Source organism: Branchiostoma lanceolatum, chromosome 7, assembly GCF_035083965.1.
Source record: "Branchiostoma lanceolatum isolate klBraLanc5 chromosome 7, klBraLanc5.hap2, whole genome shotgun sequence".
NCBI classification, from domain to species: domain Eukaryota; kingdom Metazoa; phylum Chordata; class Leptocardii; order Amphioxiformes; family Branchiostomatidae; genus Branchiostoma; species Branchiostoma lanceolatum.
In genome coordinates this window covers 15,562,565-15,585,617 of record NC_089728.1, presented here as the reverse complement: position 1 = coordinate 15,585,617, position 23,053 = coordinate 15,562,565, and the positions used below count along the sequence as shown (strand labels likewise).

The window sequence follows — 23,053 nt, the reverse complement described above, 5'->3', positions numbered from 1 at the left end:
TGTCACTCCAACTCTCTACTAAATAAAGGGTTGAATTCTTAGTAGGAAAGCTTGAGTTTGATTTCAATTTGAATATCTATGCTTAAAAAATGTGTGGGATTTTTTGACATGTAAACCAAAGGATAATGGAGTCAGTACAATTCACAACATGAAACAACTGAGGTGTTAAGGTTGCACGCAGTTCATTTGTTGGTTCTCAAAGATATTTCCAGATTGAGATAATACCTTGAAAACAGAGTTTTAGGGCTGTACCTTGGCACACACTGCTTCCGGGAGTGATTAAACATGTAGCAAGATGCATATTTTCTTCCCAGTCCTCATCCTGACCGCTATCTAAATTTTCCCTGAAAACGTCCAAGAACCAAGGAAATCCATTGGTTTGGCCTAAGCTTCATGCATGTGCTAAAACACTTTGAAAGGCAAAATATGGTGATGCAGGAAATGAAGTAACACAAGGTGATCTCTGAGGCTGTCAATGTAAATGAAATTTGCTGCACATATCTGGAAATGCATCGCTTATTTGCCGTTAGCTTATCAAGCACAATGGCCGTGAAGGATTATTCTAATCTTGATGTCTCCGCATTAATTATGGAGAAATCAGATCCAGACTCCATTAGTTTCCCGATACGAGAGACAAGACTATTCCCTACTAGCATGTCCTTCTCTTGTCTAGACTGCGCTGTAGTTGCGATTGCTGATAATTTTGTGTGTGCCTTGCCAACAAAAGAATTGTGATGATCTGATTTTCAAGTTTGCTGCCAGCATTGCCAGATCTAGGTGTCTGGGGGAATCCTGGTGTATGAGAATGCACACAGTAATTTACATTAGAGAGTCTGTATCTATTTCATCAACTCTGTAAGGATGTGTGATGTGACCTAGAAGACCTTCAAAAGAGCTACGGAGGGTTGGGAGAGATGAAAAGAAAGAGTAAGGAACATCCAGGCAACTAAGCCCGTCAAAATGAGACTATGAGACATCGTGCCATAGGGGTACAAACTGTGCTATGAAGTGTCGAGTTACAAACTGAAACAGCCACAGATCACAAAACCACTCAGAAATACAGGCCTATTTGAATTTCAAACCTTTAGCACACTGATGTAGCCGTTTGGCATCTAATTTCCTATTGGTTACAGAACTAGCCAGTAGGGAGAATGTTAACCGCCCCCCTCCTCCGGCTATATGTCACCTTGTCCCTGACAAGGACTTTCAAGGTCATCCGTGCCCCAGTCGCCCCATTTTCACAGCTGATGTCAACATTAACACATACAGTAAGGAACCCCTTTATCAGCATTATTTTCAATGTGAGAAAGGAGAGCTACAGTTGACTACATGTACAACCTTTCCAATCGTGTACCTCCATTTTGAACACGTAGTTACAGTTTCCACCGGATTTGAAAAGTTCATGGCTTTCATTACCATTGACAGATCAAAGTGGCAGATATTTATAATTCATGATCTTAGAGACCAACATCAACAACAAGCTCCACAATCAGTAACCAACCTTGAAAGGTACAAACACTCCAATCATGTGCAGATCAAGCTTCCAAAATTTCATATGTGAGCAAAGCTGCTGTTCTTATAGATGTTGTTTTTAATGAATAGTCAGGAGGTTTACTAAGAGTCATCCAAAATCCTTTGCCATAAAAGTTGCCCGGTAATTTGTCCTAATTGCTCCACAAAAACGTTACAGCTCTCGGGTGAACGACCCAAAAATCTCACCACAAAACTTTGTTGCCCCCAGAAATTGCATTTTAATTGCTTTAGTTAATCCATCTGCACTGCCGGAGCAGAATTTCTGAACATCGCACTTGGGGACCTGCCTCGGTGATCTGTCACGCATCGATAATTGCACTGGGTGCCAAATATTCACCCCCTTTCCCTTTGATGCGAATAATAATCTAAAAAATGAAGAATTCATTATGAAAACTGTGGCTGCATTACAGGTTGTTGACATTTTGAAACTATTGATGCATCCTGAAAACCCATTTAATACAATAAAGTATGAACAATAAGTACTGTGTAAATTTATTAATCTAATGCTAGTAAAATCACAATTTGAGTACTAGATAGAAAACAACATCTGGCTCGGTAAACGCTGTTTCGCCCGTAAATCGCTGTCTCCCACCGGCACATTTTGCTGCAACTGTCATCAAATTTCCTTTGTAAAAGGTCACATTAATCAATTATTGACACTTTCCGCAGTTCTTGGATTTATTATGCTTAGAGCTGCCAGGTTCTGTATGTGTCACAGGTGAACCCATTGCGAATATCAGTGCATGAGGATAGTACACTGCCTCCCCCCATAAGAGATGTTTAGTACAGGTACATGTAGATATGCTGCATATGGAAGTAGGTTGTATCAAATTTTAACATTTCATTCGCTACATATGGAAGGATAAGGGAAATTTATTGTCATAATGGTGGTACCCTGGGTTTCTTCCAGATTCTTCTAAACAGTGTGACCTACATGTATATCTTTGTTTCAGAGCGAAATGATGTGAAATTTGTGTAAGACCTGATTAGGAATGTGTTTGATACTGTCTTATTGGGACAACACTTCCATTTTAATGGGTTAAAACATATGAAAAAAAAGGAAAAACCTTGCTGTAGGTAGGTAGGTAGTGGAGAGCAGTGGAGAGCTTTCACCGAGAGCTATGCTGCCCCGACGGCTGACTAAGCTATGGGAGAGAGTGAGTGAGTGAGTGAGTGAGGTTGGACTCCAGCTGCAGTTGGAACAGCCAACTGTCATACATCGATATTATATCATTGTTTTACGGCATCTTATTTTCTGGTACATATATTTGGAATAGCATTTTTTTAAAGATGAGACCAAAATATTCTGCACATCTTAATTACAATTGAATCATCTTTAGTGAAAATTCATGGCCAAAAGCTAAATGCAAGAGACTGTATAAAAATGTAAATTCAACACATACAATGAACACAGAACAAGGTGTCTAATCTATTATATTACCTACGTAGTGGAAAATTAATGTAGAATTTCTCGCATCTATGTTCTACGTCGAAGTGACGTCAGTCCATGTCATAAAACCATTACCGCTTGCTGAGGGCAATAATTACTTTGGAATTACTTTGGTTGATCTCCCAAACATACATCAGTGCATCTTAGGTACTGTTGTTGAGTAGTCCCAAGTCAAATTCTCACAATCCTACCCAAATGAGAACTGTGACACTGACAACATAAGACTACGTCATTGAGACAAAAAATAGTCTCTGTCAAGTCCCATAACCTTTTTGAGACCGTAGGGACAGTGGATTGTTATCCACTATGTCCAGGGCACGGTATTGAAAGGCGGAGCCCAACCCTCTTCTTCCACCGCCTTTTACCTCCGCTACCTAAGTCAGGGGGCCATTTTTACACCTGGGTGGAGTGAGGAATGTCATGCCTTTCCCAAGGGCACAAGATCGGTGACATGACAGGATTGGAACCCAGGACCTCTTGGTTCTACATTTGTACATTTGTAGGCTAGGCCAAACACCCTGCAGTTATGCCACACAACCCCACAGGCATTTAATGCATGCAGACTAAGTCCTGGACCTGTATGTACCCCCATATTCCGTACAAGTTGGTCTACATTTTGTATATACTGGTATCTCTGTCTTCTAATACGTAAACATTTGTGATTTGGATAACAGTCATGAATATTATACTCAACCTTCCTGAACTAATGTTACATCTATCTAATTGGTTTCTGTCTCCATGTTGAACATGTAATCCTCTCAGAAGAAAACAAAATCCTCAACGATGGATTAAATATATAAGTAGATGTAAAAGAAATAAAGATGTCAAAAATAAAAAACGAGGAATAGTTTCAAAAAATGTTAACTGCTCTGACTCGTAGACGGAACAAAATATGACTCTAAGTTTGTTAGATTGTATCAGATTGACGGTAATACTGATTAGGTTTTGTTTCATTTTCCAGCAGTATGGTATCATAAAGAGTTTGAAAGCATTCTCCTTGTCCAAAATGAAATTGTTTTTGCTTCTTACAGTATTACAGAAAGTACTGGAGATATGAATGTACCAAGCCTCGAAGAGGAAATTGAATACAGTCAGACAAATCTACAAGGCAGACATGAAAATCCATCTATGTTGGTATCTACTATACACATAACATGATTAATATCTAAAAATTTGATGAAAACAAGAAAACTGGATCAAATTCGGGTCATGTAACATCCAGCTTGATCTTAACTCTGAATCATTAAGGAAAGAATTATGTCTCAATATGATTCGGAGGGAGGGGGGTACGCAATCATAATATGAAATATGAGACCTAATTGAACCCGAAGGCAGATTCAAATCTAAAGGGTTGGTTGATCACCATCAAATAATTATCTTGCACTTATTAGATAACAATTCATAATCATGATAAACTACATGTACAAAATGATTAGTCATAAAGCATAGCAGGGGGATGGCAAGGAAATGATCGTTAACAGATGAGTTTTAATATACCCAACTAAACATCAGTGGGCTGTAGCTGAGCAATGAAAGATGACAGATACCACCAGATTACAGTCTGAGATTACTAATCCAGAACGATGAAATTCCAGTTCAATTAACAATCGCTGAACGAGACAACATGACTCATTTGGGTAGACCGTAGTGTAGATTTTTCAAACAAGGCTCCAATCCTGGTAAAGAAAACAAAGTGTTTGTGAGGACGAGACCTTTGTTCAGGCATCCATTTGGCACCAAATTTGTATTGGCTATGGAGTAGGGCATCAGGAGAAGGCTGAAACACCTCAATTCAATTCTGGGTTGACATATCTAAAATTTGTAGTAGTCAAGACTTTTACATTTATGAAGGTTAGACATCCAGGTAAACAATATATAAAGACAATTCAAACTCTACAACTGGATAAAATTCGGAGACTCAATTCCGGATGTTTCAAGTAATTCCGGATGTTTCAAGTGACATCCATCACTCTTCTTCAGCATCACTAAAATGTACAGGCAAAACGAATACAATGCTAGTAATTGTTAACTCGGAAAACCGGTTGAACACATCAAGGACACTAACTCGTAAGAAACGTATGCAAATGTCATACGTCAAGACTTTTGTTTATGAGTACATGTAAACATTTGGGAAGACTACAGTAGGGCCAGAGTCCCATCCTGCACTGGAGTTGAAATGATGCAGTCTGGCAGCCTTTTAATGTGGAGTAACTTACAACAATCCCTGGAGGTTCACACCAAATCACCAAAACACAGTGGCATCATCATGTGGCCTGATGGTTAAAGTGTTTCCTGAGAATCAAGAGGTTGTGCCCTTCTGAAAGGCACTTAACACAAATTTCCTCACTTCACTCAGGTAAAAAACGAGTACCTAGCTTTGGACAGGGACATCATTCAGGGCTCGAAATAGTGGGTGCATGTGCACCCAGTGCACCCAAAATTGGAGCTGTGCACCTAATTTTTGACTGTGGGTGCACTGGTGCACCTATATATTTTTGTAGCCTATAGGGTTAAGGTACTATTGTACACTAGTATACAGAATATTCTTGAAATGTAAGTATAAAAAGCAGCATGATAACTTTTTGCTGTACTTTATTTAATGTATTATTTGTTTGAAATTTTAAAGTTAGCTATAGAATTACAGATTGAAGTTCTTAAGAAAGGCAGCAGCGTTAAACTTTGTAATTATGTTCAGAACAACTTTATTTTATCTGGTGCACCCAAAATTCTTTCTGTGCACCCAATTTTTTGAGTTGGGTGCACCAGTGCACCTATTCCCAAAGATGAATTTCGAGCCCTGTCATTAAGCCCCCGTCACAAATCAAGAAATTAGCTCGGCCGACTTGTCGGCGAGCTCCAAATGGCGATTTTCGGGCGAAGTACGACCGACGTCCTGGCGATTCTGCGGGCTTCGGGCGAATTTTCGGAGCTCGGCCGACGTTCGCGTGTCACTGGAAGCTGCGCTTAAATTCAGCGAGGCCTCGGCGACGATTTTTGAACTCGCACAGCTCGTCAACAGTTTGCCCGTAGCTCGCCCGAGCAACGCCCAGCGCTCGGCCAATATTCGGGCGGGCATCCGAGGATTTTAGACCCGATTTTTGGTCGGTCGGAGATCGCCAGAACTCTTCGGCCTCGTGCGAGCCTCGCACGGGCCTTGAACAATAATCGGACGACCGTAGTCAGTGTTCCGGCCGACTCATGAAAAGTAAGGCGTGCTTCGGGCGAGCGTTGTGCAGGTGTTGATGGGAGCTTGGACGGGCCTCGGCCGAACTCCTTCTTGTTTATAGATAAAAGGAAACGACAGTTTGGTTTATAACATAAGATGATAAATGATACTGTAATATTAACTAATACTAATTTCAACTTGTCGAAGAATGCTGCCAAACCTTTCTAATGAAAGACAATTCAATGCAAAGTTAAATTTTCATTTAAAAAAAAATTTATAAATAAAATGTCGACACCGAAGACAATGCTTCTTGTTTCTATTTTGGTATTGGTTTGGATGTTTCAATTTGTATATTAATGAACTTGGGCTTGACTTTCGAGGTTTGACTTCACTTCCTGAGTTTTTTCTCCACAAAATGACTAGTTGAAAGTCCACTGAGTCATTATAGATCTATGTTTGTCTGCCGAGGCACGCCCAGGCGTCGGCAGGGCGTCGATAGGTCGGTCGAAGCTCGGACGGCGTTCGCCCGAGCTTCGGTCGATTTCTATTTGGTGAAAATTTTTGGATCGGGGTTAAACGACTGATCTGTTGACTTTGTGGCTCCTGCACTTATATTTTGATTGGTCTATAACAAAATTCCTCTTTATGTGATTATTTTCAGTGTGCCCACCTACTTCACTTGTGCCCTACAGATTTGCCACAACTCAGAAAGTAAAGTTGGTCCAAATTTGAGATTGTTACCAGGCCATATGATTCTGACTTCGTCCGTGTCCAAGAGATGGTACCGTCTTATGTGGGATTTATGATTATTAGCGTTCGACGGACGTCGCCCGAGCTCTGTTCAATTTGTGACGGGGCAGGTTTTCAGTGAAAAATACGGTCGACGCTCGGGCGAATTTGAAATTCGGCGAGCTTCCGGCGATCTACAAAATCGGCCGATGCTCGCATGAATTGTGACGCCGGCTTTAGGATAAGTCGTTAGATGGTGGCCCTGTGAAGACACACCCCAAGCACGCTAAAGAACCCAACACACTTATCAAAAAGAATAGGGGTATACCTCCATGTGTGAATGGAAAGGAAACACACTAGACACAACCCAGCACATTAAATTTGGAAAATGAAATCATTCATATTAAAACTTAAATCAATAAGCCTTTCATTTCAAGTTACATGTATTGCCAGAAACATTTCATGTGTCTATTGAAAGAGAACGATTCCATCTAAATCATATGACACAACTTCTATAACCAAGCCAACAAATGTATAGGCATAAAGCTACCAGTAGTTTTCACAGAATCGACATGGCTATGCTAAAGATACATACACCTCAGAAGGTGTTTCCTTGTTCAAAACAAAAAAGGCTTAGAGCAAAGCAATCAATCACCTGCTTTCAGTTCAGTTCAGGTCGTCCTCATACGAGGTGCCATTCACAATGTCTAACCATGCATTTCTATCAAGCATGGCGGCTAGCAGGTTGTAGTCCTTTAACCCAACCTCCTCCTCCAAGACTTTCTTAAGTGTCAGGTTCGGTCGTCCCCTTTTTCTCTTTGCATCAGGTTCCCAGAGGAGAACTTTGGCAGCCATCTCCTCATGACGTGCTACATGGCCAGCAAGGGCCAGTCTTCTTTTTTGAATTGTTCTAGAGATCGGGGGAAGTCCATTGTACAGTTTTTTGTTTCCTATGCGACTCTGCCAGGGTACATTCAGAGCATAACGAAGCAGACGGGTGTAGTTACCATCCAGTTTCTTGGACAGAGACTTAGTTAGTGTCCATGAGTCTGAACCGTAAATCAAAATAGCCTCTACATATGCTTTAAATACTTTCAGCTTTGTGGTGTTTTGAATGGGGGCTTTCCATACCTTTGTTAGGGCATGGCATGCACCCCAGGCTTGGCCAATACGAACATTGACATCATACACAGAGTTACTATAGCTGCCTAAGTACTTAAAGTCACTAACCCGTTCAATAGTGGACCCATCTTTGGCTAGTAAGGCCTGAGGGTGGTCACTTGGATTTATGTGCATCACTTTGGTTTTTGAGGAATTGAGATCACCTGCTTGACCTGACTTAAAGAAGATGAACCAATTACCACTTGATTGGATTTCTCTTTATACCTGCCGGCTGATATATGAAACTAGGTTGCTTTGTTTTCGTCAACAAGTACTCAGGTTAAGGGGGTATCTCACAGGACTTGCAACACGTTGGCGACCTCACTGCGTCTTAAATTGGATTTGTGTTACCCTTGACTTTTATGGGAATATCATGCAAAATGTACAAATATGACTAAAAGGCCAACAAAACACAAAAAGCGTAAATAGATTTGTTTTTATTGATGAAATTTGTTGAGGGCTCTGTCGCAGGGAGGTCGCAGCTTCAGTAAGATACCTGCTTTAAGGGATCATACACTCAGGTGTCTTTAGAACCAAACCACTACATATGATATAGTCTAGATCTATAGCATTCGGATTAGGCACTGTATTTGCAGGTACATGTAAGTCTGATGTTTTAAAAAATGCATGTATCTTGTGTACTACAGACTGACCAGGATGCGATGTCATTGTCTCCTGAAAACAGACAGCTGCCAACAACGACGATCTTGTGTATTTACCTTTTTGGATTATGGGCTACCATTTCCTACTGCAGATCTGACAATCAAAACAGCCATCACAGTGGGGTGTTCTAGTTTGATAGTTTTTTTCCTAAACACTGCATTTCTAGTTATTTCAACCCTGAATCAGATGTTGTTACAGGTTCACCATTTTCTTCCTGAATGTACAATGTACCTTAGAATAGATTGAGGTGCAGGGCTAGCATCACCTAGATCTGTCACTCAAGTCAGCTAACCCAGCTTGTGACGTATATTGGGGGATTGTAATTTCTCTGTGTCCCCCAGGGCTGTCCAGATTAAGCCTTTGGTTGAGAGAATTACATGCAAATGTGACACGGAGGGCAGAAAGTGGCCTTAGAGCCCTGATTTACATACCAGTGGTGTACATGACATGGGCCTGATTTACATAAAAGTTTTTGGAGTCAACTCGGGGCTGTGTGTGAGGAGCTTTGGGCTGCTCAATTGGAATTTTCCGACTAGAAAGCACTTCTTGAGTGGCCTAGGGTTCTCCTTGCTACTCAAAAACACATGCGTAAACCAGGCCTTCAAAATCCAAAGCTCTCATATCTAACTGACATGCAAATTCAGGGCTCAAAATACCACATATAGCAGGACTGGTAAAACCAGATTTGTGAAGGACTTTCTGATGTCAACCTGTAAGCCTAGGTTACACATAGCCGAACATGGCCTCCCGACTCTCCCCCGACCATGGTTGGAGTGATTCGGGAGTGATTCGGGAGCTTGCTCGGTTGGCGTTCGGCCGAGTCGGCTGGCGTTCTGCTGAGTCGGCTGGTGTTCGGCTGCGCGAGCCGAATGTTTTGAAAATTTCAAAACATTCGGCTCTGGACGGAGGGTCTGAAATGGGTCGGCTGGTGTTCGGCTGGTGTTCGGCGCGGTCGGCTAGTGCTCGGCTGGTATTCGGGATTGAGTAAGTAGTAAAATTAGAACCTTAACTACGCCAGAAACACTACTGACTTACTCCCAACTAGTTTCCAACCTACCCATAACTCACCCCAAGGCCGTAGACAAAACTCTGCTAACTAATTCTCAACCAAGTGACTACAATCGGAACGTGGGCGAATCACCCCCGACCTTCAAGCGATCAAAAACAAAGAAGAACACTAAAAGCAGTATTAAAGATAGCCGTGATCCGAATTCGATCTCTCGGTGATGTTAACAACATAATAGAATGGATTATTTTGATTAAAACCGAAAATGACCCCTCTTTTGAAAGTCGCTGAATATGTCAATTTAAATTCGTGAGAGGGTCTGCAATCGGTCGGGGTTTAGTCAGGAGAGATTCGGCAGTCTGCGGCTAGAGGTCGGGATGGTTGGGAGTAAGCTAGAAAGCATTCGGGGCCCATTCGGGAGTAATTCGTGTACTGGTTAGGAGATGATCGGCGCATCTTCGGCGCATGTTCGGCGCCAAAGATAGGTGTGGCCCAAAAACTGGTCAGAATGCTCCCGAACTACCGCCGACCTGAGTCGGCTAGCGTTCGGGAGCCATGTTCGGCTATGTGTAACCTAGGCTGTACCAATATGTACCCAACACTGGTCCATGACCTGCAGACTGGCATTCCATCCTTTCCTTCTACTCTAGTTTTCCAATAATCTTTCAATGTCACATGTGTGAGAATCTTCCTGATTAAAATACCTCAATCTAAAACAATAGTGCTGCAGACCTAAAAGTAACATCAAGTACCAATACAGAGGTTTAACTTTAGGGACAGGTCTGGACCAAAACCTGTACCTGAACATTTTGACAAAGTACAGTGGTCTTCAATGATGGCAAACAAGTGATAACAGTTAACAGAATGTTTACTTAGACTACGGGTATCTTATGCAGAGAACCCATGCTTTCAAAAGGATCTCAAATCAAAGATGGTATATATATACTGATTTCAGAATTTGGAATCTTTTTTCCAGTGCTAAATGTTTATCTTTTTCGGGGGAATAACATACATGTTAGTCACAAAATAAGTCGTTATATACTTGATTGCAAGTCTATTCAGGTACAGAACCTGCACATTGATGTTCTAGTATTTTGGATCTGTACCTAGATAATTTTCTGGCTACTGTATGGGTACTGTGTACTCGTATGCAGCACTAGTACAGACAGTGACATTTAATCTTTGTTGCTGCTATCAAACATTTCAAAATACCGGTGAACAGATTGTGCACTAAAACGTGCGGCGTAATAGACTGCAAGATGCTCATTTCTCAGTCATGTAACTCGTATCCCCCAGACATCGTTGCTGTGATACTGTTAATGCCTTTAAGGTTGCAGAGATGTAATTTTGCTACAGGTAGAAAATGGAATGTTTGCGGTGGTTTTATGTTTGCAGTTGAAACAATGGGGTAGGTGGGTGAAAGACATGACAAGCATTTTTGCCGTGGTCTTAAGTTCGCGATGAAGAGGTTACCACGGGAAATGCAAACATTAAACTACAAAGATTTCAATGTTCACAGTATTACGCACAAAACAATCTTGCAGAGGTGGATCCTCATGTGACAGGCAGGGATTACATACTAAATGCTAGGGGCGGGGGTGTTGAATCAAGCAAGCCGATTATTAATGGTGCTGGCTGCTCGGAAAATAGGGCAAGGTGAGAACGACGGTTCCGTGGTTCTTCTCACTACCGCAGCAGAACTGTGATGCGTAAAACGAGCAGGTGTTTAATTATCTCTGTAAGCGTGGGACTTATCGCAACAACACAGAGCAATCCAAAAGGCTGGTTCAACGCATACTTTAGCAATGTGCTGTCTGACAACAAGAGCAACTCGAGTTCCACGAGCTCATACCTTCACCAAATGATGCTAACCTTTAGGACTGATATAAAGATTTCTCATTGATTATGTACATAAGGTCCTCATTTACATGAATCATACCAGTTGATAATCTTCTCTGCGAAAATAACAAAAGTTGTCCAAAATGTGAAAGTCTTATCTTATAAAAGAAGGCTATTGTAGCCTTTTCCAAGCTGTTATGCAAGTTAGACCCTGATTTTGCATGATTTACGGCTAATGCCTTTCACCTTAATTTTATTTCCAAATGCTGCAAGAATGACATTCCATCATATACCACTTTATTGATATCTATTGATGCTCCTCTCTTTCTCATCATGCAGTTAACACTTTGTCTAGTTGACCTTCATTCGTTGCATTTTTCAGAGTCAAGTGCCACCAATCTGGTAAAAGGGTAAACCAATTTCTTTCCCTTACATACCGATAGTATAGATTACCATCCCCACTTATCCTATATGTGTTATATTTTCTCTCTAGCTCGGTGATACGGGATAACGGAAGGACACTATAATGTAGCGCCACCTAGCTGTAGCGTTGAATGCTGCGGGTAGCACAATTGCTACAATGCTGATTGCATAAAATGTGACGAAACTAGTCAACAACAACAAAGAATGACAGATGTCACTCAAAACATCCCATAGAAATCTTAGTATCTTATCCAGTTGCAGATATCACTTTGTATTCAAATATTGTTTACCTGGATGTCTAACCTTCATCAAGGTATTCAACGATCAATGTCATATTCTTGTTTCATTGATTATCTTTGGTAGAAAGAAATTGTGAGGAGATAAAATCTATAATTTTGAACTTCTTTGAGTATACTCAATTTCCCTTATGGAAATGACCAGATGCCAATCGTTAATTGGCTCCAAGTACAAGAAACATTCAGATAAAACTGTATATTTCCCTTCTTCCTACATAGGAGAGAATTGTAATGAATATGTATGCACTGTTTTAATCCATGTGAAGTACATGTAAGTCCCACCATCCAATACATAACTCTTGACATTTCATCTAACCTCCATATGAGGCTAATTAAAAAGAACACTGTCAATCATTATAAAATTTGCATGATAACATGACATCGTTGGCAAGATTTATGATCCAGTACATATGGTCTAATCATAATACTAATAGATGGACCTACAATTGAAATTGCCATAAACAGATGACAGTGAAAGATGAAAACTGTCAAAGCTGCCTTTTGTGAATACTCAAGGGACATAAAAAATGGTGACAGAATTCAGGTGGCCTGTATGGACTGATTGAATTTGGTGACATCAGTCAGCTATCTAAATATCCCCATCAATTCTGCTATATTATGAATAGGGCTTTTCGAGCTGACTTTCCTTGTAGACCTTCTTGACATTGATCGTAACGCCCACTAACTCGATATTTCGTTGGAAAACTCCTTGCAATCCATCCTTGAGAATGCCAGCTCAAAAAACCTTATTCAGATATATACCAGAATGGGGATTGAGTGATGGGGATGTGTGATGGGGACATGTAGCTGACTGACGTCACCAAATTCAATCAGTCAGTCGAGTTGTTGTCAGCGCAGTGCAAGTTGGGACGATGGGAGAGCCCTGAACTATGAGGGACTTATGTAAACAAGTAAAAACCATATCTAGTATCTAGCACAGTATACATGTAGCCTGGGTGTCATCCAATTTCTACCAGGGCTCCTACACTCGCTACCCTAGGAGCCTCAGTAGAAAGTTTTGCACCCCATTTATGAATAAATAAACAATATAAGTTTGAGAGAGAGAGCAGGTGAAAGAAAGTCAACTCACTTTCCATATCTCTCGTCGGACTTTTTCTCGAGGAGAGGGATGCCGCTGAGGAAGAGCAGGATGGAGGTGATGAAGACAGGACCGATGATGCCGGCCCACTGTCCGCCCTGGATCACACTGGTGCTGATCAGGAACATTCCCCACCACAGCACGATCTCACCAAAGTAGTTGGGGTGTCTCGACCACTTCCACAGGCCTATAGAATAGGAATTTGTTTGTGTAAACCTTTATTTATTCATAAGAAGCTCTGTAGGCCTGACAGGAATTGAATGACAGGAGTTTTTATCGGAAAATATTGCGAGGGGAGCAAAGAGACCAGGCGGGGTTGTGGTGTGAAAAGGGGGTTTTGAGGGTGTGGAGATTTACAAAGTTTTAAGTTAAATTGAAGCATTCCAAGGCTTCCGGAGGGGGGAAATAACTGTCAGACAGGTCCAAGACTGTAGTACTAGTAGCATCCCTAATCAATCAGAATGAGGATCTGCTCCCCAGGGTATGGTCAAGGCATGGGGGCACAGCGCCCCTGATGAAGAGAAATATATTTCATAATACATCATAAAATCAAATATCATAAAAGACCAAAAGTATACAATCATGATATAAAAATGAAATTCCTACCATAGTCACACCATTTCCCGTTGTTTGCTGGGTTGTCTCGGAAGTTGAATTTCTGGAAGTCGGCGAACGTTTCCGTGAGCAGGCCGACCCCGTACATGGAGATGCCGATGATGTCCTGCACGGTGAAGTAGTTGTTGACGTTGGAGTAGGAACAGTTGGTGAAGATCACAGGGAGGCTGACTGTGAACACCCAGATGGCCTGCAGAACAGTGGAAACAAAACGTTTCAAACTTCAAACAAGAGTTTGAATTAAAATTGAATATCTCCCTGAAATATTTCTCCTATGTCGTTTAATTGTAGTTCATTGATTATGCTAACAAGGTTTGATTAAATGTGTATCAAGACTTCTACTACACTACATACGTCAAGCCTGTAATTAACTGATAAGAAATACAGCTTCACCTGGCTGCAATGTATTGACAAAATAAACCATTCATTCATTCATTTATTCATTAACATTGCATGCGTCCATTGATCACTTCCTGACACTCTACGGTCAATTTGATTAACAGGTGAAAAACATTTCACTGCGAAAATGATGACAAAAGGGTAGACCAAAAACAATTACATGTATACCTCACCCTGAATTAGCATTCTTTTCCAATGACCCCATGACCTGTCATGTCTGATACTTCCGGTCACCTAGGCAAGTCTGACCTTTGTAGTGACACCATCTTCCCACTCACTTCCTGTCAATCTAATGTATTCACTTAACTATGGGCAAACACACCACAAAAATCCAGACACACTGAAAATAAAACCTCTGTACGCCAATGCAAAAACAGAAAGTGACCATTATTGTACACTTCATGATGTCTCTTCTTATACCCTGATACTGATCAATGGCCAAGTAAACATGCCTGTCCCTGGTGCTGAACACCATCAACACACAACATGTCTTCAAGGCCAGTACAGGATAATTTGATATTGATGCAGCTCTGTATAAACTAAGAATAAGACACTAAAAAAATTTGACATGATGATTGCATTTCATGCACAAGTCTGCTAGTAGACAGGATACCATATTCCCATTCCACAAATTTGAATTGTTTTGAAGGTTTCCTTGCTTTACATCACACATGATGTGATGGCACTGCCCATATATACAGGTAGACTGCATGTCATAATATCTGCTAACAGTTACAGTGCAATACAAGCTCAACATTATGGGACATCTAATAAATTGATAATGCGCATTCATGGTGTCTCAAATATTTACGGCGGACAGGTAACCAAAAACATGTGAAAATAAAACCACCCCAAAAGTTTCAAGATGTAAAGAACAAAATAATGTTAGATTATGCATCGTTGCTCCCCTGATGGTAATTTCAAACAACCCTGTAAACATCTGTGCACCTGCTAATTACATGTGGGGTGACTTTGTAAACAACAAACAAACCCTAAATCCACAAATAGACCCTACGGGCATGTTGGAAATCTTTGACACAGGAACCAGCAGACTGTATGAATATCTAAAGATTATCAAAAAAGTCCATCTCAATAATATATTCCCACAAAATCAATGAGACTGTGAAATTCTTTGTAAGGTATCACATCATCAATGTTGCATGGTATATTCCAGCGTGAATACTATATACATTTCTGCATAATTGAATGTGTCTCGGTTTTGGGAACAAACCATAATTGCAAAGGAGAATATACGGAACAATTTGAACGATAATGCGCTGTACATAAAATAAAGTCTAATATCCTGATACACACACATTACGGAATGGCCTGCTACTGTTACGATGAAATGGAGTTTTTCATAACGGTTTTATGGACACTCTTATGGCTCTAACATCTATGCTGTCTGTGTATTGAGTATAATGCCTGCTGTAAGCCCCTGATCTTATGATGAATGAACAGCATTTAGACACAAAGCCCTTGTTCCTTCTACCTGCTGACACTGATGCCGGATTAATCCCCAAAATGAGGTAGATTTATTGGTCAATAGACACATGTGTGCTTGGCTGTCTGCATTGCCAACAGTTCGCCATGATGGATGGCTCAATAACTAGTCTGCTAGTAACATAATCATAATCTTTAACCACAGCCTGCATACAAGTAGATACTTCCATTGTGAGAGAGGCTTTGGAAATGAAAGAGACTAAAGTGCCAACTCCCATCTTCTACTGCTGAAAGTATTATCAATTGGAAATGAAAAGGACTGAAGTGCAAATATTTTCTTTCAGTCAATGCAGAATATTTATCTTTTTATTTTTTCCTGCTGAAAATGTTATCCAGAATTCAGATATCAGAGAAAATGTAGCAGCTATTGATATCCATACATGGAGGTCTCCTATTTCAAACACTGTCTGAACCAGTCTGCAATTTCTTACATGTATGTGAAGGATAATGTACTGCGGTATACTACCAACCTAACATCATACCAAATATGAAAGAAAAGTGTGACACCCTTTCGGAAAAGTTTGGTCCCAATTATCACCAAAAAAAAAAAAAGACAGGAGAAGGGCCAATACACAGCAAACACCATATAGGGGAGGGAAATATAAGAATTGCACAGCCAACAGCTAACCTTTCAGTACCAAGGACAGCATATCAATGGTCATCATGTGACTTCCCGATATGCTTTGAACAGCATGGACATATAGGAGCATCAGTCTGAAACTTTGTGTGACATTCTTTGCAGTTTGTTACAATAGCCTAATGTTGAGTTTCCATGGTTACCAAGCAGCGTCATGACGTAATCAGCAGTTGCTATCGTCTAAAACAATCAATCAATCAATCAATCAATCAGAGCAAGCTGCTAAGTTACCCGAATCTACACCATGTCTTCCTTACATCAAACGCAATCAGCCACCAAAAAATCCAAAGACGATGTCCAGGAAAAAAATACAAAAAACGGAATTTATGCTGCAGTACCAAGGTCATACACTAAGGGACCCAAAATCGACCTTGACCTTCATCTTTCCAACACCTATCCATATACCAAATATCATCTCAACCAGTTATGCTGAACACAAAATGCGGAAACAACCACGGACAGACAAACACACAGACAGGCCAAAACTATACCTCCATATTGCATGGAGGTAACAAACCTGGAATGTCCAGAATCCTGCAAACGCGCACAAGTTGTCCCTCTTGTCGTCGAACCGTTTGTCTTCCCCTATCTTGATGATGCGGTAGAGAAGGTAACCCGACAGGCGGATGCCCCAGGCACACACGAACGCCGTCACGAGGATCTGTCGAACCGAGAACGTCTGCAGAGGCGAGATAAAACGCAGAGGTTAGGGGTCATGTTTGGCAATGATACTCAGCGCAAACTTAGAAGCAGAAATGTTTCTACACGAAAGAGAATGGGAGATGAACACAGATTGCAGATGTTCACAAGTTCTACTTCAAAGTCATCTAATTCATTCATCTTTTAACACATTTTCATTTTACCACGATGCGACCCTTATTCCATTCAAAAGAGTGAGACTTATTCAGACTCCAATGATTTAAAATCCAACTTACTCCTGACTGTTGTGCTGCTCTGTACTATCTTTATGCAAATTCAGTAAAGTAAAAACAAACAAGCAAACAACAATCCCTGCCTTGAATAGCAAGTTGATAGAAGATTCTTTTGAATACTAAGTAAAATAATCACACTAGTCGAGACCAGATTTGTTTACAACCAAAAACAGTTAAGAACAAATTTGGATGGAGGGGCCCCCAAACAATAATGTGTCCTGGGTGAGGATATGCATTTCATTTATTGAATTCTGCTTCTACATGAAATATGTCCCTTGGTGCACTGGGTGACCCTGAAGGCCAACATCACTATTTATGGAACACTTCCAACCAATCAGAGGCAAGCATGATGATGAGCTATAAGGTAAATGTCAAGGGTCAATCTTTTATATCATGGCGTACTTACTTTGGATGCAGTAGAAGGTAATGAAAAGCATCGTCTAATCAAATATGATGTAGTAACATTTGGTTATGCCTATTTCTGCCATTAGTGATATACATAAACTTTCAAGAATATTACTAACTTAATGGAAATATTAGTAAATGTTTCTATTGTAGTAATGTAGAGCATTATGCCAGTAATACTTAACATTATAAAATAATCAAATCTCATTAAGACATGACATTCTAATTCATCCTCATCACTTATATCCTCCAACATTACCTATTATTCATATCAGCTTCAAAGTTCATTCATATATCAAATCCATTGTCAATTCACATAAGATTAATATATGAAAAGAAATATTAGAACAAAGACAAGTGTAGGGAAGCCTGGAGACCTAGTTAATGCATAATGATGTAAGAAGCTTCGACTATCCCATAAACCTTTTGACATTCTACTGAAATTAGCGAAAATCAGAAATATGACATTCAGTCACTGTAAAACTTATATTTTGACATGAAAATAATGTCAGTAAATATGTTGATCACAGCATGAAATGGAACAGGATTTCAGTTCTAATGTATAATCATAGATGACATGCTTGAAGTACATGTACTGCAAAAGGAAGGTGTTTATTCAATAGGAATATTTATGTCTTCAAAATTAAAAGTTGTTCTATTTCTTCATTACTGATTGCTGACAAGAAATTATGCAAAAATCACATAAATGTCATACAGATAGCAACATATAACAGTTATTATAGTTGTAATCAAATCATAATCAAATTCAACGAGACAGTTGAAGTGCCCTGTGTTCTATGTTTCACAGCCATTGGACAGGAGAAATGAGAAATCCAAGATAGCCGACACTACACCTGTGCATATGTATGCACGCCTCAATGCCCCGTTAGGACCTGTTTAAAAATCAATGCATCATGCATACAGCTGCGTAGCAAACAAGTGCAGTACCAAGTCTACCCTACATGGAATGCATACAAATTTCCTCCACCACATTTTAACATTATGGTGCAGTTAATGGTAAATATCATCCGGTAGCTAATGGCTTTCGGTGAAGCGGTTTGCTTGGAACAATGAGCAACATCAAAATGGCTGCCGTTTCTACGAGCCTGCATTTGTTCAAGTTCATTAGGAGGATGAAAATCAATCCGCTGTGTGGGCTAGTGATTGTCAGCAACCCAAAAGGACTTTGCAGCCGTTTCCGTACATATATGTCTGGGCACATCGTCTAAATGACGGTATTGATCCAGTGAGGTCAATAGCCCCGTATCCTCTAATCCCCACTGAAGCACTGTTATTTAAGATAGATAAAAGGATACTACTAACAGTGACTATAAATTTGATGAACGTTAAAGTCACTACAAGGTTTTATGTTTTAAGTTAGGTTTCAAATTAACAATGTACATTGAAAGAAATCATTGGATGCTGTTATTGCAAATGGAACTACATATCATGTACATGACTATATGAAGGGGTGGCAATATGCTGTATATACATACTAAAGAAAATGCACATGTGTTCTTTAGATCAAATTATTTTTAATGCAAACTTGAATAGAACTTCAAAGAGCAGGTGAAGTGTACAATTTAGATCAATTGACTGCCAACAATTTTTTTTGGATGGGAAAGAGCACCAGTTAACAAAATAGTTTCCAATGAAAATTGCATATCATAGGTCTTTAGACAAGGGCGTTATATAGTTTAAATGTTCTTGTTTAGACAGATCCTTTAAAGGAAAACAAAATACCAACAACATTGACCAGTTGAAAGCCGAAAGATTATCTTTGTCAAACATGCAAACATGAAGATATGACTTTAACGTTACATATATATTCATTTTGCTCAAGCATATATGACAATTAATGTAAAGTAAATGTACATGTATACTTTGTGCCAAGATCAGTCCAGCTAGCAAAACATCCATTGAAAATTCAATGTTTTAACATACGAAGAAGTCAATACCTTCCTCACACCAGTGCATTATGTATCTAGTGAAAATGAAATATTGATCTCACTTTTCCCCAATGACCTTTCCGGGCTATATTAACCTTCAGAATGCTTATTTAATGTTCATATTTTGCTTACATGTATGGGAAAGGGATGTTTCAAAATTCTTCCATCCTTTGGTTTCTTCTATCTTCTAGAGGGACAAAACATCCAATCATATCCATAGGTGTCATGCTCTCATTTCATGGCTAAATGTCATGATATTGATATGAGTGCAGCTTGGGCCAATACCAATTGGGGTTTTGTCATTATTTTTTTTATAAAGGTATTTTCAATGATTTTTGTGGGCAAAAACAAGCAAAACTTCAGCACGGTGCGGATAGTGATTGGAACAGCCAACCTGGCAGTTTATTGTCTTCGACGAGAAGATCATGTTTTAATGATTTTTTTCAGTATTGAGAGTCAAGTCAACAAGCCATTACGGGAACAATAAGGAACTCAACAAAAAATTACAATGACAACAAGAAATCAAAGTCCTCACACACCTCTGTGAATTCTTTTTTTTTTTCAATTTTTGAATAATTATTTGTTATCGTGAATTTCTTGCTCATTGTGTCTTTGCATTTTCCTGCCAGCCTGTGGGACGAACTTTGGACCCAGTTAAAGCCAACCTTCCCATCCTGCCAGTCTCTGGTTACACCATCTTCCATTTCACATCCTGTTACTCTACAATATTCATAATTAACATAACCATGGACACACACGAACATAAACAAACACACAGATCGAAAACAACACCTCTGTTTTTATGGAGGTAATGATGTAAAAATTTGGCAAACAACAAAGAAACTTAATTGGAAATCTGAAATGGGAATCCAATGAATGGTCAGTGCCAGTTATTGCCAAAAGAACATGGCTAAAGCATACATGTACTCACTGTACTATCTCAGCTCTCTACTTCAAGACTTCAGATTCAGATCTTCAGTCTCCCTAACTTGACCAACTCCTAAGGAAACTCTGTACTCACTGAACCATAGCATTTGTGCTTCAGCCTAACTAAGCCATTTTTCCCAAAGCAGAATCACTGGTATTCAGACTAACTCTGTAATACACCACAAGAACCCTTACAGACAAAACTGCCTAGCTCTTCACTTCAATGTCAATTACACCTGTCAGACTCTCCCTAACTCTACAGACTCACTGGAAGATAGAGAGATTGTAAACACAAGAAGGACACCTAGTGACTAGAATCAGCATTGCAATTCATCATTATAGACACTACATGTACACCATGAAACAATTTGTTCCAAACATCTAGCAATCAACTGAGTATGAGCTACATGCAGGAATTCAATCTGATTGATTTACCCCATTCAGGGCTTTAAATAACTTTTTTTCTGATATATGAGAGTTATAATACCGAGCCTCTAGTGTTTTACCAGCCAAACTGCAAGTCTTTTTCTGTGATTTTCTGATATATGAGAGTTATAATACCGAGCCTCTAGGGTTTTACCAGGCAAACTGTAAGTCTTTTCTGTGATTAGCAAGTTGTACATTAATATTATAAATGGATGTTTCGAGCTCTGTTATCACCAGGGGTGTATTCATACAAGTTTACAGAATACATGTGCACATTATGAATTCTACATAATGCATACAATCCATTACTAAGAAATTACAAACTAAAAAGAATTCATACCATCCACCACTAAGAAATATACAAATTTTACAGAATTTGAAATGAGTTTTACCAATAGCGGATTGTATGTTTTCCTTAAAACTTGTATGAGTACCGTAAAATTGGTATGAATATTTAGGCACCCTTGATTACATGAACATGAAAGGAAGTAACTAGTGTCCTGCAAAGTTGAACATTATTTCTAGGGGAAAGCATGGTACGTAATGAGTTGTCTTGGGCAAATGATACAAAAAGGGGTTATCACAGGTTCTTATATTGCAATGGTCACTATGAATGCTAAACAATACATACTTGTCATCACAGTAATGATTTTTTTGCTGCAATGTGGATGAAAATCAGTAGGTGGCATGACAGGCTCATGCTCAGTTCACAGATCCCTTTAGACATAGGAGGCCACTTCAATAAAGATTTCCCCAATTCTCATTTATGCAGTAAGCTGAAATTTCATGTCCTATAATTGCATAACTCTATAAGACACAATGTCATGGTTATTTTCATTTCTGAACTCTAGACAGCTCCCCTTTAGTAGGTGATGAGGATATTAGGAAGAGCAAAGAAAGTAGCTTTTTTAAAGGTTCCTAAAACAAAGGGAATTCTTCTGTATAGTGCATACCTAAACCCCGGACCTGATCCGGACTGGACCTAATCTTTAGGTTCAAGTCCAAAAAAACTGGAAACAACTCCGGACTGGAAACAAAAAATCTCACTCTTATACTCTCCTTTTTGTCTTAAGTCATCATAAACCTTCCTTAGATCATGAAATTTGCAATGAAAAAATATGAAAATATTGTTGTTTTTGTGTTTATAGCTGAACTTTTGTGTTTACTACTGGCTACATATAACTTTGCATAATATAGTTTTCAAATTGTATGTAAAATATGTGCCAATATGCAATTTTACATGTAACAGGAAAAAAAAATGAGCACACTAGTGCCATGGGTTCAGGTCCGGACTTATTACTCCGGACCTGAACCTAAACCTCTGGATCTGAATCCGGACCTGAACCTGAACACGGGTTTAGGTACACAGCACTACTTCTGTACCAAGAAAGTGCTATTACATGGAGTAAAGGCACTGACAGTCTAAGCTGATGAATTGGCAGCGGTATCATTTCTTTCAACTCTACTTTGATACATGATCTAGACTATCATTACCGCCAAGCAATACAAACTTTCTTGCCTGCACAAAAGGACCAGATTATTGGAAAGCCTTCAATATCAAGCGACAACCGATATTCGTCACAGTCTTCCCAGAGGTTGGCCCCAATATTCTATTTCCGTCCAGTCCGTTCAATGCATTCCATCAAGGCCCTACAAAAGCGACAACCCTGAAGAAACGCGCGGTAGCTTTAAATGAAACAGTAATCCCCTTGGATAAGACTACTTCAAGAATTTCTGGTGGGTCGATACTTTTCGAGCTCCATTTTCCGCTTAAGCATTGGGTGAGATGAGCTTTAACGTACTAGAATCATTATGGTAATGCCCATTCTTTGTTAATGGGGAAAATTGCAGAAGGCCACAATTCTAAAAAAAGACACAATGACTACATGCACATA

At 39.7% G+C, this 23,053-nt stretch overlaps 1 protein-coding gene across 6 annotated transcripts in view; it reads right to left on the bottom strand.

Annotated features, from left to right (window-relative positions):
* Positions 1-23,053, bottom strand: part of LOC136437866 (uncharacterized) — a 58,313-nt gene that overhangs the window by 10,329 nt on the left and 24,931 nt on the right. For 5 of the 6 annotated variants that reach the window (XM_066432432.1, XM_066432433.1, XM_066432436.1 and 2 more), the window contains exons 3-6: positions 17,037-17,198; positions 13,972-14,170; positions 13,357-13,552; positions 2,601-2,678 (exon numbers count right to left, since the gene is read on the bottom strand). In XM_066432432.1, coding sequence (XP_066288529.1) covers positions 2,601-2,678; positions 13,357-13,552; positions 13,972-14,170; positions 17,037-17,198 — 635 coding nt within the window. The remainder of the gene's footprint in view (positions 1-2,600; positions 2,679-13,356; positions 13,553-13,971; positions 14,171-17,036; positions 17,199-23,053) is intronic. The other variant, XM_066432437.1, reaches the window with a different exon arrangement.